Source organism: Chaetura pelagica, unplaced genomic scaffold (assembly GCF_000747805.2).
Source record: "Chaetura pelagica isolate M959 unplaced genomic scaffold, ChaPel_1.0 scaffold171, whole genome shotgun sequence".
NCBI classification, from domain to species: Eukaryota; Metazoa; Chordata; class Aves; order Apodiformes; family Apodidae; genus Chaetura; species Chaetura pelagica.
In genome coordinates this window covers 736,058-752,273 of record NW_009952066.1, presented here as the reverse complement: position 1 = coordinate 752,273, position 16,216 = coordinate 736,058, and the positions used below count along the sequence as shown (strand labels likewise).

Genomic DNA, 16,216 nt, shown 5'->3' with positions numbered 1-16,216 from the left:
CATTCCTGAGTAGCCTTTTCCAAAGTTAACTGGGAATATGGATAATTCCATGTTCAGTCAAGTTTGGTTTGTTCGTAAAAATAGGAGCTGAAACTCAGGAAATCACAGTCCCAGTTACATGTATGTGACAAATTTACACTGGACAGGATTAGTTTTCTTTTAACAGATAACTGGTAGAATGCACTTCACTGTTTTTAGTAAAACTGTATTAGGGTTTGTTGAGGGAGGCAGGAGTCCATAAGTATGATTTCTTATTCGCAGGTTTTGAATTCTTGTTATGTTAGCAAACAGAAGTGTCATCCCAACTGGCACTGCATAAGAATTGCATTTGTTGTCCCTTGCAAAGACTGCAAACATCTCTGCCTCAGATATGATCAAAATGGCCAGGCATATGTTTCTGAGGATTGTTTTGGTTTGGGGGTTGGTTCCTTTAAGTTTTCTTGTCTGTGTTAGTTCTATTAAAGCTGAGTTTTCAGTTAGAATAGCTGATGAATTGCACACCAAAGACACAATGAAGAAGGCATGGTGGCAAGGTACAAAAATTATCTTACTGCAGCATTCTAATCACAAGCAAGGGGTGGCCTTATGCCTGCAAAGATTAAACAGAACAATGTGTCATTACAAACAGATTTAAGAGTTTATCTGAACCGAATAAATGCTGGCTGCCCAGATTTTTCTTGGAAAAAAACCCTATGGTTTAATAAAGATAACTAAATTGAACTTAATGGTTCAGCAAACTCTTCAGAAAATTAGTCAGCATGCAGAGCCCACTTCTCAGATAACCTAAACCAAGGCAGCCCTGTTAAAGGCAACAAAGTTGTATAACAGTAAAGTGCGAAGGGACTCTCTGTTGGAATTTTGTCTCTCAGATCCCGGCGTGTCCTTTCATTCTTCTCAAATAATAACTCATCTTTGGTTTGAGATTCTCCACAGTGAAGCTATATGTTGGGTTCAGCATTCTCCTTCAAAAAAACCAAATGCCCTGAAAGTCCAGTTCTTACTGCTGATTTTGTCCAGGCAGTGTTTCCCGTTTTTGAAAATATGATCTGAATGTGATTTGTTTCCAGGGAAAAAGGAAGGTGAAAACACAGCTGTCTCATCTGCACTCAATTAATTATGGTTTGCTTTGGGTAATAACTAATTCTGCATCTAATTTAGTGTCTTTCTACAGTTATTTCTAGGGAAACTAGACTAACTCTGGTAGTGCAGTGGCCATTTTTTTCACAGTGTGTTCCTCTTTCCGTCTTTTTGAGATTGTCTAGCAATATAATGAGAGAGGCTGCTCTGAAATTGCAGATGTGACTGTACTTTCATGGCAGTGTAACATGACTGATAGCCATTATTTGATGGCAATCAAGTAGGGTTCTGAATAAATACAGGAGTTGTCTAGAAATAACAGATGTTGGTTGTGTTCTGAACTTAGGACCTTTCTGCTATTCTTATGTATGGGGAGTTTAATAATTTGAGTTAACCCTACTTTTGAATCATAAAATGGTTTAAAGATCATCAGGTTCCAACCCCTCTGAGGGACACCTCACACCAGACAAGACCTCATCCAACTTGGCCTTAAACATCGCCAGGGAGGCATCAACAGCCTCCCTAGGCAACCTGTTCCAGTGCCTTACTACCATCCTGGTGGCAAATTTCTTCCTGATGTCTAACTTAGTATCTCGTGTTCTTCCTCAGAGGTGAATTGTACCCTATCCCCTAGGTGTGACTTTGCAGGCTTTGTTCACCCTGTGTGGTATGAGTTGTGTTTCATCCTCATGACCTCACCTGGTTACAGGAAGGTGTGCTCCATTCTGGCTCAAGCAAGTCGTTTTAGAAAATCAGCAATGCCTGTAGACAGTTTCCTGGCTGTTCCTTAGATGACTTCCTGGCCACTGTCACTTCTACAGGTGCACTGATAATCCAGCAGCCTTGAATAGCAGATGCTGTGCAGGCTGCATCTGGACATGACTGTTAATCGCTGTTCCCTGAGTTTATGGAACGTGTTCACTGAGTGAGACATGGAGATTATGGCACGTTTTTTCCATACATCTATTGCTGCTTATATATTGTTCAATGTTTCTATCTCTCTCCCAGAGTAAATATGTTAATAATGATGCCTGATATTATAAAATCCCCAAGATATAACTCCTGATTTACTGGAACATTGGATCTTAACAGGTGAGCTGTGCCAGCACATTCAGTGCCACTTTAAAGATGCTCATGTGTCCTCTGTGCCTGGGGCCAGCCACCTTCCATCCATTTGCTTGCTGCAGGTGCTTTTTGTCTACATAAAAGCAGTCACAAGTTGCTCTGGGGAACAGACAACACTTAAGGACACATAATATGGAAAATCTCTAGCCATTCAACAGGTCCTGGTAGTGGCAACCTCCATAGGGATGGAGTGTGGTTCTACACTGGCTCTGGGAAAGCTGCTCTCTCCAAGCTGGGTGTGGTAGGTCTGGGACCCACACCTGCCAGTTGTAGCAACACAGACTAGAACAGCAGCTGAGAGGAGACTTTTCCCCCATGTGTGTGACTAAAATGGCTGGACAAGATGGTGCCATCTCTGCAGTGTCTGTTCTGGTGGGCTTGGAACAGGACTGTCCTTTCCCTCTCCTCCAGTCTCTGGGAATGTGGCCGATCCCAACCAGTTCCCAGCAGTTTTCAAGTGTAATTTTGTGAACTACCTAATGCCAGAACACCTTTTGTTTTCTGGGCTATATAAGCTAGCGCTCCCTTTGTGTTTAGCTTCTGTTTCCAAGTTTAAAAACATTTCCCTGGCACCAGCAGTGGGTCACTGTGAACTTCATATTGGTGTATTTGTGGAGCTTCTTCTAATGCATGAGCATCTTGTGTATTTGAGGTAGGCTGAAATGCGCTCATAAGTTTGGAGACCTGAAAAACAATGAGCTGTTATGTCTCAGGATTCAGGGTCACACAAATAAGGAACACACAATCTCTGTAAGATGTAATAAATGCATTTTCATGCCTATGTAAATGTGTATCTGCGTGATTTAGCTACAAAGGTATGTAAGATGTATATAAGCACACAAATAGTTGTAACTCGAAGAGCCCGTTCACGTATGTAATCTGTGTAGTAATTCTATGCTTAACCAATATCTGAATTATTTTTTAATGGCATTAATATATCATCAACAGACACTCAGGATCATTAATTGGGGACTTAGCTTTCAACAGTTTCCTTTATTAATTGCCATATTTCATAGTCACAGCAATATTTCATGTTTTGAGGGAGGGGAAAGCCCAGAGTACAGAGCCTACATGCAGTGTGATTAAGGACGCATCAGTGAAATTACTTTCCTCAAGAGTGTTTGCATGCTTCTTACATTGATTATGCTGAGCTGATGATTTTTGGCACTTATTTTTCTCTGTGTGCTAAAAATTAAAGAAAGTGAATGTAAATTATTGGCAACTCTCATGGATAGCTTTGACAGAAGCCCCACCTTTGTAGCTATATAGAGCTTTTCAGGTTCTGTAGTCGATGCATTTCACAATCAGTGCAACTTACAAATCCACTTTCAAGACTAGAAATACAAGTCATGTTTCTGGATGCAGATACATATTCAAGGTGTTTAAAGTATAATTTTACCCAGCTATTTCCTTCAAATTTGTGTCACCTTTTAAATCTGGGAGAGATCTTCAAGAATTTCAAACAAAGGGTGTTGGTTTTTTTTGGTTTTTTGTTTTTTTTTTTTTTCTGGTACTGCTTTGAAAGTTATTGCATGGGCAGGAAATACTGTGCTGGAAAGGTATCTTTTTTGCCCGCTCTTGCATAATTCCAAAGGCTAAAATGATTTTGCTTAAACCTGCCACATTGTCCCACAAAAGCAGATCTGTAAATGACCATTGGATTGTAATCAAACAGACCAGCAGGAAAATTTTGAGGTGAGGAATTATAATGTATGTGCAACTTGTTTGTATTTCAGAAGTCCCAAGAAAGCAAGTATGGCATGGGAAGAAAGATTTTTTATTACTATTTATTTTAATTACCACATGGATTTCTTAAAAAAGAATTTTAATACACAAAGTATCTGGTTGGAATGTGTTTACATTGTGGTTCAGTTTTCTGTAGCTCTTCTTAAGCAAATGAACAGGTGAAGGCATCAGTTCTGCCAGTCTCAAGACAACAACTCCAGGACTTCAGCTGGAGCTCTGCATGATGGGTTTGCAGATTTGAGCCAGAGAAGATTAGGGATTTTTCCTCTAATGCTTCTTATTAGCAGTTTGTTTCAAATCTCATTAAAATTCATTTTTAAAACTCCCTTATTAGAAATATCGGCATGTTACAAATCCCACGGTTCCTTCAGTTATACAAATAATTTTTGTTGTAATCTGCAATATTTTCATTGCTCTTACTCATTCAGCTTTCACCTTTGGGATTTACTTTAGATCTCAGGCTTGCTGAGCCATGACCTGGCTTACCTGTGGCATTACTGCTTTTATTCAGCAACCTGTCAGTACAGTGTAGAGTGTCTAACTCTACAATACAGCATGAAGTTAACAAGAGTAAATTGTTACGTGACCATGGAAACTGGGTGAACTAAACACATTGTTCAGCAAGGCTACAGAATCAGCTGTTATTATTAATCCCTGATCAACACATAGTTAAACAACATGGTTGTTTAAATACCTGTTCTTCCATTTAAAACATCTCTGTGGTAATTAAAATTATAACTTAACAGCAATTAATTATAATTATAACATCACTTAGCACCAAGGTTTAATATTTTGAAAGGATTAAATGCATTCATTGTAGATTTATTTTCTATTCATGCTTTTCATTAAAGTGAAATTAGATTTAAACATGAAACCTACAAAGGTTTGACATATCTTCCATGTATTCTTGTGATTGCAATGAGTTTCTAAAGAAACATGGTCAAAACATACCAATTTTTACTTTCTCTCCCTGTAATATCTCAACTTGTGCCTCAGATGAAAGAAGAGATCCCACGACTCTCTGGAATCCCTCTGTGGGATTCCGTAGGAAGAGTAGCAGTTCAGTCTTCTGGCCTGTTCATGTTTAAGCTTGCTAAAATTAATAGAATCACAAAATACTTTAGGTTAAAAAAGGAGTTTATTTTGTTCAGCACACCTTCTTAAAGCAGGGTCAACTTGAATGTTACATCAGGTTGCTTAAGGATTTGTCCTGTTGAGATTTGAATATCTTTAAGAATGGAGATCCTACAGCCTCTGTGGGAGCTATAGTGTCTGAACACCCTCACAGTGACAGCTTTCTTATTGATATCCCATCAGAATTTCCCTTGCTTGGTGCAGCCAGCCTTGCACCACCAGCAGGTCTGCTTCCACTGGGGTGGTGCATGCATCCATTTTGCTGTCTTTGTGGGGAGTGCTGAGTCCTGATGCCCCATCCCTTACTGACTCATCTCTGCTTAACTGTTACAATTTTATATTTCCAAATACCCAGATAAGGAGGATGCTGGTCTGTTCACGTAGTTGTTTTGCAGAAATAGCAGATCATTAGTAGTCTTGTGTGAGAACTGTTGCATTACCTGCAGCTGCAGAGGAGAGGGAGAAGTGCTGACAGGAAAAGACAACAACAGCAATCATAAAAAAACCCCACACCTCCTCCTTCCTACCATTATTTTCCCTCCTTTAGACAAGTGGGAACCCACTGCAAAACTTTCATTCTGCAGGGTTTGCTGAACACAGGAAGAAATAAGACAGAGCTTGCAGGTACCTGGTGTGGTCTCCACCTGTGCCAAACCTTGCCCATGCTAGTCAGACAGAGCTTTGGGCATGTGTGGAAAATAACAGCAGTGCCCCCGATCCAAAAAACCCAGGCACTTCCATGCATTATGCTCATGATGTTTCTTTAAAGGAAACTGCAAAGACCCCAGAAGATTGTGTGTACTTGAAATAGTGCAGTGACCTCAGGTTTTCATTGTTCTTCTGTGGGAATTCCACAGGCAGTGTCCTGGGATGGGCCAATGCTTTTTCCATACTCCTTTTCATTAAGTGATTTGTCTCATGCAAAGAGAAAAAAATGGCAACTACTGTAAATCACAAATGTCAAATCAGCCATAAGGCATTTGTGTCGTTTCATGCTAAATGCCCACAGCACTAAGGTATTTTTTAAGGATGTCCATTTGAACTCTATACTGCGCACTCATTAGGCCATAAAGTTATTCCTTTGTTTAACTGTACTTTTATTAGTTTGCTGTAAAAAATGGTTTTGTAACATCTTTCTCCAAATACAGTCCTAGAACATTTTTCTCATAGTGGACTTCAATAATGTGAGCAGACCAAGGTAGATTATGGTGTTTAAAGCTGAAAATGATGGGTGTAGGTGTTTCCAAGAGCAGCACCTAGAAGTGTTAAACCATTTTAATCATGCCCTATAAAGGTTGCATTTCTGTAGCTGCTTTGCCTTTCATACAGAAAAACAAGAAGTCAGCTGGTATCCTAGAGTACCAGGAAAAAAAAAGTGGAATGGTTAATGTTTATGGAGTGGGCTGTGTTTACCATTGCAGGGAGCTGGTCTGATGTGGGAGATATTTACACAATTTTGCATTCCAGTTTACCTGTAGTTAAACAAGCACCAGTGTAGGGAGAGCTGGACACATATTCTCTCCAAACCTGCTTTAATATGTTGTCTTCATCTTCAGATTTAAAAAAAATAAATAATTAAAGAAAAAAATAGGCTGAATTTTTCCACTAGTTTCAATCTATTAAATCTAGATGGCTTTTATGTTTCATTTATTTGCTGAGGGAGACTTCCCAGCAACTTTTTGCAGATTAGCATAATAATTATACATGAATCCGAAGCTGGCTTACAGAACGTTTATTTTTGTATTGCTGACACCTAAATGTCATAAACTCTGTGTAAAAATAAAGACAATGAAGGGACCTGCCCTTCCACACCCTGTAACGCTTGGCTGGCTACTGGACATTGTTCTATGCATCATTTTATTGTGTGAGTGAGGGTTTAGTGACATCAATGAGAGAAAGCAGCAGAATTGTTTTTTCCACACGCCGTATTATGTAGCTTTCCCTTTTTTCTTTTCACAGCATTTTTCAGCAGTGAAAGTAGTCACATGCTGTAATGTTTAGCAGAGAAGGGTAGATATTTAATAGGATTTAGAAGCTGGCTGGTGATTCCTAGTAAAAGAGAATGGATTGTTGAACACACCCCTGACTTGTGAACAATAGTCTCTGTGTAGCAGAGTCAGAAAAGCAGCAAGGATTTTGCTCCTAATGAAAATCACCAGCTTAACACAGCATGAACTGAATCACCTTGTTGCTTTGTCATCTTTCATGTTGGTATTCAAGTGCTTGTCTAAGTCATGTTTGAGCATGTAAGAGTTTAAGAGTTTTGGCATAATCTCACAATTTTTGATGGGGAAGTCACACCACAGATTACTTCATGCCATAAAATAACCATAACAAATATATCCTGCTTGCATCAAAACCATCAGCTGCAGTCATTCCTCCATGTTAAATTGGCTGCAAAACAGTAAAAGTGAAGGAGACTTCACCTGTTGTTTCCAAGCATCGGACCTACATGTTATGTTCTCAATAAAAGCTTGACTTCCTGCAGGTTTCACTTTAGGTTGTTGCTTGCTTCTGTATGTTTGAATTAGGGACTTCTGTTTTCTACATTAAATTAATTCATTTTCATCAACCTCTCTTTTCAGTCCTGACCTGTTACTTGCAGCTGGAGAAAAGCAGTATCTACTGTTCATTTTTATTGCCTTACTGCTAAAGGAGAGATAGTCATGGGACACTTCAATGTTAAGAGAAAGTAATTTAATTTGCTTTTCTCTACAGACACCTAATAGTGGTCCTCCTGGCTGGCTATTCCTTCCTCCTTCCATAATTTTCTTCCCTGTTGATCAATTCCAATATATTTTAATTTAGCCTCTCTGTGCCTGCTTATGTGTTGCTCTCTCTGGGCTTCTTACTGCCACACATACTAATATAGCGTGTGCTGGAACCATGTGGAAAGGCCATAACTTTTTGAGTGCTTACTCGAGCAGATGTTTCTCTCCTCAGCTGATCTGGTACAGATACACAGAGGTGTTTTTTTCGTGGTCAGTATTGCTCTTCTGTTACTATAATATATGGTAAAGATTATTGTAGTACATGCATTCATGTTGTTTCCTGATAAAATCTTGTTTGGCCACAACATTCTGGTCCCAGAACTTGATCTGCCATTCTTTCAGGCATCTTTCTCAATTCAAAAACTTTCAAGCATGGCTGGAATTTGTGAAACTGATTATTACTGGCTGTTTAACTCCGTATCCTCACATCTATGAGAAAACATAGTGATATTCTGCACCCTGAAAGTCTACAGTAATGGGAACATTGTCCCATGAAAGGAAGCTCTGTTTTTTCTCTGTATGGTTAACCTCGGCCTTGATCTAGGGAGTTCTGGGAAGCTGTGGGTATGAAATATCAGCAGCGGTGGTGTGCCTGGAGCAAGGCTCAGCTGATCTCTGAGTCAGTGCGTTTAGCAACGCTTCATGTAGGGTGTGCGCTGACTGCTGGTGTTGCTATAGTGAAAAATAATAATTTTAAGCTGGAAAAGTTACTTTCAGCATGAAAACCTGTAGGTGACAGAGCTTTTGGAGTTTGGCATTAAAATTCATCCTTAATTTGCCTTGTTTGAGGTATATCTTCCAACTCTTGACAATTCCGTGGTCCCGAAACAGGGATCCACAAACGCTGACCGTGCACAGAGCAAGTTTCCCGCCAACTGAGCTCAGCAGGGAATTTCAATGTTCCAAAGGCTGGGCCAACCCAGGGCAGCTGTGCACACAGTGCTCCTTTCACCTTCCCTTTTGTGCTCTAATTTCCCTGTTTCCTTCAGTTAGCCTTTCAGCTCCTTTGAGAGCACCCTCTTGGCTATTCATCGGATCAGGTGCAGAGGCCTTGGCAGTTGTTGGACTCTGAAAGTTGTTTTACCTGTGCTGGGCTGGCAGCACGTTTGCGCCAAACGTCTTTGCTATTCAGTTTGAAACGGATTCAAGGTCAGTTTGTCAAAAATGTGGTTTGACTGGTCTGGAAAGGAGCAGATTATCTTAGAGCTGCTTTTAAAAAACAGGCGGCTGCCCAGGTAACCTTTGCTACAGCTGCGGTCAGTGCTGTGGTTGTGTGAAAGGCCTGTGGCTGGAAGCGCTTTCTGATGTGTGGGAGCAGCACGGGGCTCATGGGAGCCCACGTTTCTCTCAGCTGGCTCTTGCTGCCTTGCCTTTTCCAGAGCAGTTAAAACAAATTCTCCATTCTTCTGGCACAGCCCTGTTGAGTTCAGTCTGTGGAGCTGAGTGTGTGACAGAGGGATGGTGGTCTGTGTGACCTCCTTCCCACCGTTCCGCTCTGGGGATTCAACAACTGACACTCTGGTCTTTCAGAAAGTTGAATACATTTTTGTTGGGATTTTTTTCTCATGCAGTTAGTAGAGGAAGAAGTGACTCTAGTTCTAGAGGCCTGCTTGTGATCCCCTCCAGCCCTGGTTTATGTGAATTTCAGTGTACAAATTCCAGTTTATTTACTAAACTCCTAAACAAAGTCCATCCTTGATTTATCACTATCACGGAGCTGGAGTTTGCAAGCTGCTGTATGCTAGTAGAATTGTTGGGGGGGGCTTCCGTATAAAGGAAATTTCCTTCCCAGTGTTACTTCAAGATAAGTTGGATTCTCTATTATCAATACCGCTGTTAGAGTGGCTTCCGTTTTCCTGCTGTGCATGTTTTGCATGTTATGCATTTCTCTTTACCCTTGGGAAACAAATGTTTTCACAAGCTGTGGGACACTTGGAGCTCCACCCATATCCTCTAGTTTAATTAATCTTCAAAATCTAGAACTGTGTTTTTAAAAGCATGAAGGACATTTGTCAAAACGATCACATGAGATTCCTAAGTAGTGCTTTAGGGCCCATCGCTGAAGTTAAATCCCTGGTATCATCACTCATGGATGCACCTGGCTCTTAGTGTGTAGGTTTTTACTCAGCGCTGCACATGAAAAGAGTCATAGTTGTGTGCTTAGACAAATTGTCAGAGCTCTAAGTGCTGCCTTTCTGTATGGATGCTGGTTTCTCTGAAACCTGTAACTAAAATCCATTGTTTTTAATTCTGTGCATGTTTTAACCTGAAACTCCAGGCCAGAAAAATAGAGTTAATCAATTTGAAAGGGTTGGTAACAGCATTGCAAAAACCTGCAGTTATTATGAAACACCATGTAGAAATAATCAGGAGAGGTTTTAACACGACTAACCCCAGCCATGCAGCTTTCCAAACGGGCTGGTTTTGCTTTCCCACATTGTGGCAGCACAGGAGGAGTGAAGCAATGCGGGGGCTCGCTCCTTTTGTCAGCAAGGAATTAGAGCTGTGCTCCACATCTGCCAAGTGCCTGATGAAGAGTGGCCTTCTTGGGTGATCCACCCATTAAGAGATGGAAAGAGCTGCTGTGTCACTCTGGTGGCATTTTTCTCAGAGAAGTCACTGGTTGTCCCCAAAAGCTGGCAGTGAGCAGGTGGGAGCCTGGCTCACATGTGGGGCTGCAGGGTTTTCCCACAGGGCTGGAGACTGCACTGGGCAGCCAGGAATCTCATGGCTTTTGGACATTCTTGCTGGGAATCAAAGGAGAGGAAGCAAGATGGGAAAAAAGGAAAGCCATGAACAGCTACAGCAATGAAGTTGCTCAGATGTGTGTGGAGAGCTGACAGGAGGCTCTGTGTGTAGCGGAGGGCATGGGGTGATAGGATGAATGGGAAGGTTTTCAAACTGAAAGAGGGGACACTTAGATGAGATATTAAGAAGAAATTCTTTCCTGTGAGGGTGGTAAGACCCTGGCCCAGGTTGCCCAGAGAAGCTGTGGCTGCCCCATCCCTGGCAGTGTTCAAGGCCAGGGTGGAAGAGGCTTTGAGCAACCCTGCCTATAGTGGGAGGTGTCCCTGTGTCCTGGTTTGAGCCAGGATGAAACCAATTTTGGCTCAAACCAGGACACCCTGCCCATGGCAGGGGGTTTGGCCTAGATGATCTGTAAGGTCTCTTCCAACCCAAGCCAGTCTGATTCTATGTAGAGTTAGTGCTGAATTCATCACAGCTGTGTTCTGGGTAGAGATTTTCATACTATTTTGGTCTGATGGGGCAAACAGGGAAGAGGCTGGCGCTGCAGAGGATGGGTGGGGATCAGGTGAGAGGAGCAAAGACGAGAGCAAGCAGGGGGTGGGTGTGGAGGTGAGGAGCCAGAAAAACCAACCCAGCCCTTCAGCCTCTCACCATAAACAGGAAATGGAGAACCACAGAGACTGAGGCAGGGGAAACGGGAAGGCAGAAGGGGAGAGGCAGCAACTGCATCTGCACTAGACTAAAGAAAACTGATGTAACAGCACCAAGAATCAGCGACCAAAGCACAGAGGACCTCCAGCTGGATGGGGAGGCTGTATTCCTGTCGTTTCCCTCTCCGATAATTCGGTGCACTTAAGAATGATGAGGCAACACGGGAGAAAATTAGTCATTGGAACTTTCTCAGGATGGTTTTCCTGAATCCCCACTGCCTGAAAAATGCACTTTCACCTCCACCTTGAGGCCCAGCTATTGTGCTGGGGTGGCAAAGCCTTTCTGGGAGACTGACCCCTGAGCCACATCAGTGCCATGTGCAGGAGGAACCTGTCTTCCTTCCCTGGATGGGTTGCCTGGAGCTGGCTGATCTGTTGAGTTCCCTTCAATAAAAGCAGATCTTAAGCTGGTATCAATTAACACAATGACACCAAGGTTTATACAACGTAATTTGGCACATCACTGTTTCCCATGTCATGTCTTCAATCTGTTCAAAAGTGGGTTCTGACCCTTTTGTCATTTTGTACTAAAACAACTTGTTTGTTTGTTTGTTTTACATAATATTTTCTATGTCCAACTCTTTTTAGGATCCTGTCAATCCATATTTCTCTTTGGAGTGAATGTAACCACAGGGATCTCTGAATGTTGTGCTTCTATATAGAGACTACAGTGATTAAATAAACAAACTTGCTGAGCTGTTTTGGGGCTTGTTCAAGCTGGTGAAGAGAGATGTGGTAATTTCTGTTGTGATTTTCTTTAAAAAGCACCATCTATTGCAAGGTTTTTATTCTGTGACTCATAAAAAAAAATACTTCAACTAAGAGCATGAATTACTAGACAAGCAGACATGCAGATAGAGCATTGCCAGGAACTTGCTATAAATAGTGCATAAAAAATATATTTAAGGTTAGCAGAGACTATATTTAAATTATTACTTGAATAAACAACTGTTTCCGCTAGTCAGGTATATTGTTGGTTTTTTTCCTTTGGTCCAAGATTGAACAAGCTGTGTTGTTACACCACCGGTATGGATTGCAACACAGGAGGTGCTGCAGAGGCCTTTTTTATATAGCATTGTCTTGCTGGGGCAAGGTTTGGGATTTCTGACAAACTGGCCATTCTGCTGTTGGCACAGTGCTTACTAATGGTGCATGGAACAGCCCCATGCTGCTGACCCTGTGATGTCTTGGCAGCAAAGGGCTCATGGAGCATTGGTGGGGTCTGGGCAGAGCAGGAGGCTGAGGTTTGGGCCGCTGGGGGGGGAACACGTTGCTTCTTTTGAGAAGTTGCACTTGGCTCCTCACTGGAAAGCAAGTTGCAGGTATTGCTAATTTCCTGCTAGCTTTATTGTAGCAAGCCTCTGCTCTGCGCAGCGTGAGGACGAACAAGAGTAACCCGAACTGTCTGAAAGCAAACTGCTGTTTTATCACAAACCCTGTCTTTTACATTTTCCAAGCCCTATTTTCTTAATTTCACACCTTGTAGGTAGGTAAAAGCTCTTAAAAATGGGACAGTTTCAGTGCGTTAGCCTTGGTCACATCCTGCCACATGGTTGGGTAGCAAGAGTAAATTCAAAATACATGGGAGGAACTGAAATCTTGGGGTGGGGTTTATGAAATTAGGCAACTGCCACTGGTCTGCTCTCCCACTGTCTGTCAGATTCTTCCTCCTTACCACCATTCTACTGTGAATTCTTTTCTTACTGTCTTTATTTATGTTCTCATTTCCCAACTTTCTGTCCGCTTCAGCTTCTTTCTCATTCCTTGTCACCAAGATCAGGCTTTTGCTGCTATCCCTGAGGTCTTGTGGGTGTGGAGGCTGTAACTGTTTATGAATGTGCTGGGATCATGCCCCACCACACAGTGGTGCCAGGAAGGGGATGTCTCTTTTCTTTTTTAAGGGCAGCATCCACTGAAACCGTGGGTAGTCAGATACAAACTATACATTGATCTGCACCATCGTTAACATTTTCTGTGCTTCAAGCAATGAGTTTTCAGAGCTGGATGTGTTACATTTTGGTTTACAGTTTACCAGTCTTTGTATCCTGTTGCTGAACAGGCCAACAACTTGAAGAAGACTGATGGCAGAACTCCTGTGTTTTGACCAATTTGGTCTATAACAGTTCTTAGCTCAGTGAAGTGACTTTCTGCTAACAAGGTAGGGCTTTATCCAAAGCCCTTGGCAAAATAATGTAACCACAAAGATGTATGATATTTTCTGTGTGAAGGTTCTTGGCTTGGCAGATAGCTGTTCAAGAGTTTCTGAATTAATGTGGACCAGAGGGAGCCTGTGCATTAAGAGAGCTCCAGTAGCCAATGTTTTCATGTATAAACAATTATGAAAGACTCTGGGAATAGAAGGTGGAAAGAACCTATTTTTCTGTGGTTTTAAATAAATGCACGTCTACTTCAAACATGCAGTTATGGAAAAGTTCATCTTGACATTGTGTAAATACAGTTAGAAATGTCATATCTGCAAGTAAATACTGTAATGAGAAGGGAAGAAAGTAAACAGGAAGCTTTGATGTCTGCTCTCTTTAGTACCTGTCTTAATCCAAAGTGACTTCTGGTATTTCAGGGGATCTGTTGTGGTTTTGTGTGTGTATTCGAGAGCAGAAGTTGGCTTGTTTTTCCAGTGGTGGAAGAAAGCTCTTGATCAAATTACTGGACAGTTTGAGCAGTCCAGAGGGGCTTTTACAGTGTAGCTCTAAAAGAGACCTCTTTAGACCTCCAGAAAGCTGCTTATCTGAGTAGCAAGTAAGTCTACAATCTATACTTCCACTTTATTCTGTAGATAGTAAAATACCCACTGATATTAGAAAATGTCATGAAAAAGAAGGAGAGGCGGATTTTCAGTGGAAAGACAATTTTTTCAGTGATTCTGCTAAGAAGAAAAGTCATACCTTTCCATTGATATTAAACATGTTTGAACTTCACATATTCATATAGGTACATGTACTGTGTTTTATTTTGAGTAACATTGTGTTGTTTTCTTAACAGATGAACGTGAGGCAGTTCAGAAGAAGACTTTCACCAAGTGGGTTAATTCCCACTTGGCACGTGTGTCCTGCAGAATCACAGATTTGTACACTGACCTTCGTGATGGAAGGATGCTCATCAAACTTCTGGAAGTTCTTTCAGGAGAAAGACTTGTAAGTGTTCATTAATATTCACTGTGGGGATTTTGCTTTGGGTTTGGGTGTTTTTTTGTTGAATCCTTTGCTCAACTTACATACAGCAAATCTGAGTACTGAGGGTGCAGAGCTGCAAATGCCTTTTTACGTATTTAAAAAAAAAATTAAAATCATATTGCTTCCTATTGTTTTCAGTAGGTATTGAAGGAGGTCTCCTTCAAAGGTTCCTTGCTGGTGGGATGCTGCGTGCTTCCAGCAGTGTACTCCCTGCTCATGCATCTGACAGGACCAGAGAACTAAATGTCCTCCAGCCCCTTAGACTGTGTTGGTAGTGGTGAATTTGCTGAGGAGCGTTCTTGGGAATTGCGGCCAGCTGGCCTGTTTCTGTGCTAGTAAACACAGGCTGCAGATGCAGGTGGCTGTGTGCAGTCTGCCTGCCAGCCTGAGGCCTGGAACATCCCTTCTCCCTTCCCTGGAGTGTGCTGGGGGTGTGTGGAGGACAGCTGGTTGGAGAAGGCCAAGTCCACCCTGGGAAGCATTGCAGCAGTTTTGGCTGTGGTGTTAATTGCACCCCTCTGCTCAGGAATGCTTCTGGGTACACTTGGTTTTACTAGGATGGGCAAGGCTTGGATTTTCTTTGGTTAGGGGAATAGCTACAATTAATTTAAATAAATGGGGCAAATTCTGTCTCTGAATATGCTGAGAGAGCCCCCTTGATACCAGCACAAGGGAGTGAGTGGTGAGTAAGAAAATTCCTGTAGTTAAAAATGCTGCTGCATGACAGGAAAACTGGGTGTCAGGAAATAGCTGGGTATCAGTTTTTCATTCTGTTCCTTAAATGATGGTTTGTGCTCTTAACTACCTAATTTAAAGCAATCTTTTCAAAGAAATACGGGTCTTTAGCTAAGACCTAGGGCTACATGACTGTGTAATCGCTTGTCATCAAGCACTCAACTATTAATGGGAGATCCATGGCTTAAGACTGGTTAATGACTTGAACATATGGCCCACAGTGTGGTGTCTGTACAGTAGGGCAGGAGAGGGAGCTTTCTAAATGCATTTGTGAGGGCAGGGAAGCTGGCATGTGTAGGAGTACTCTGTGGATGAAGACAATTGTGTGGATGGAGGGAACTCATCTCAGTGTTTGTCAGCTACCATTTGCTCAAAACGTGTTTCTCTCTATGCGAAAATATTTACTTCAGTGAGGGGTTAGGTTTGACATGTTCACTGCCGATAGCAGATGTTATTTGTACAGGAATAACTGAGACCAACCTACCCCATTATTTGAGGATTCAGACAGCAGCCATGACACTTCTGTTTAATTCTCCCTATCTGCCTGCCAAGATTTGACTTTCAGTGTCAAATAGCAGCATTGAAGCCCAGACCAGTCGTGTGACTCTTGCTGCATGATTCATTTACATTTTTCACTCCAGGTTTGGAAATATGCAAACAGAGCTTACGCAGCTGCTGGGGTGGGGAGGGTGCAGGAGCCACCCGGTGAGAAGGCTGGATCTGCACTTGCATCATCGCTCTCATATTGCATTGGCAGCTGCCTGCTCCACCACAAATGCTTTTTGTAGCTTCCTTATCTCAGGATGGAGGACAGCAGTCTCTGTTTGAACAGTACATTCCACCACACCTTCCTCTGCAAACAAGCCTTCAGATAATGCAATGCACTAAACCTTGAGACAATTACACACACCAAAAATATTCCAGGGGGATAGGCACGTACCATCCACTTGCTGGTGTCCTCCAACCTTTTTAAATTTAT

At 42.0% G+C, this 16,216-nt stretch overlaps 1 protein-coding gene across 2 annotated transcripts in view; it reads left to right on the top strand.

The window, feature by feature from the left end:
- Positions 1-16,216, top strand: part of SPTBN1 (spectrin, beta, non-erythrocytic 1) — an 89,546-nt gene that overhangs the window by 23,877 nt on the left and 49,453 nt on the right. For both annotated transcript variants that reach the window (XM_010004619.1, XM_010004627.1), the window contains exon 2: positions 14,312-14,463. In XM_010004619.1, coding sequence (XP_010002921.1) covers positions 14,312-14,463 — 152 coding nt within the window. The remainder of the gene's footprint in view (positions 1-14,311; positions 14,464-16,216) is intronic.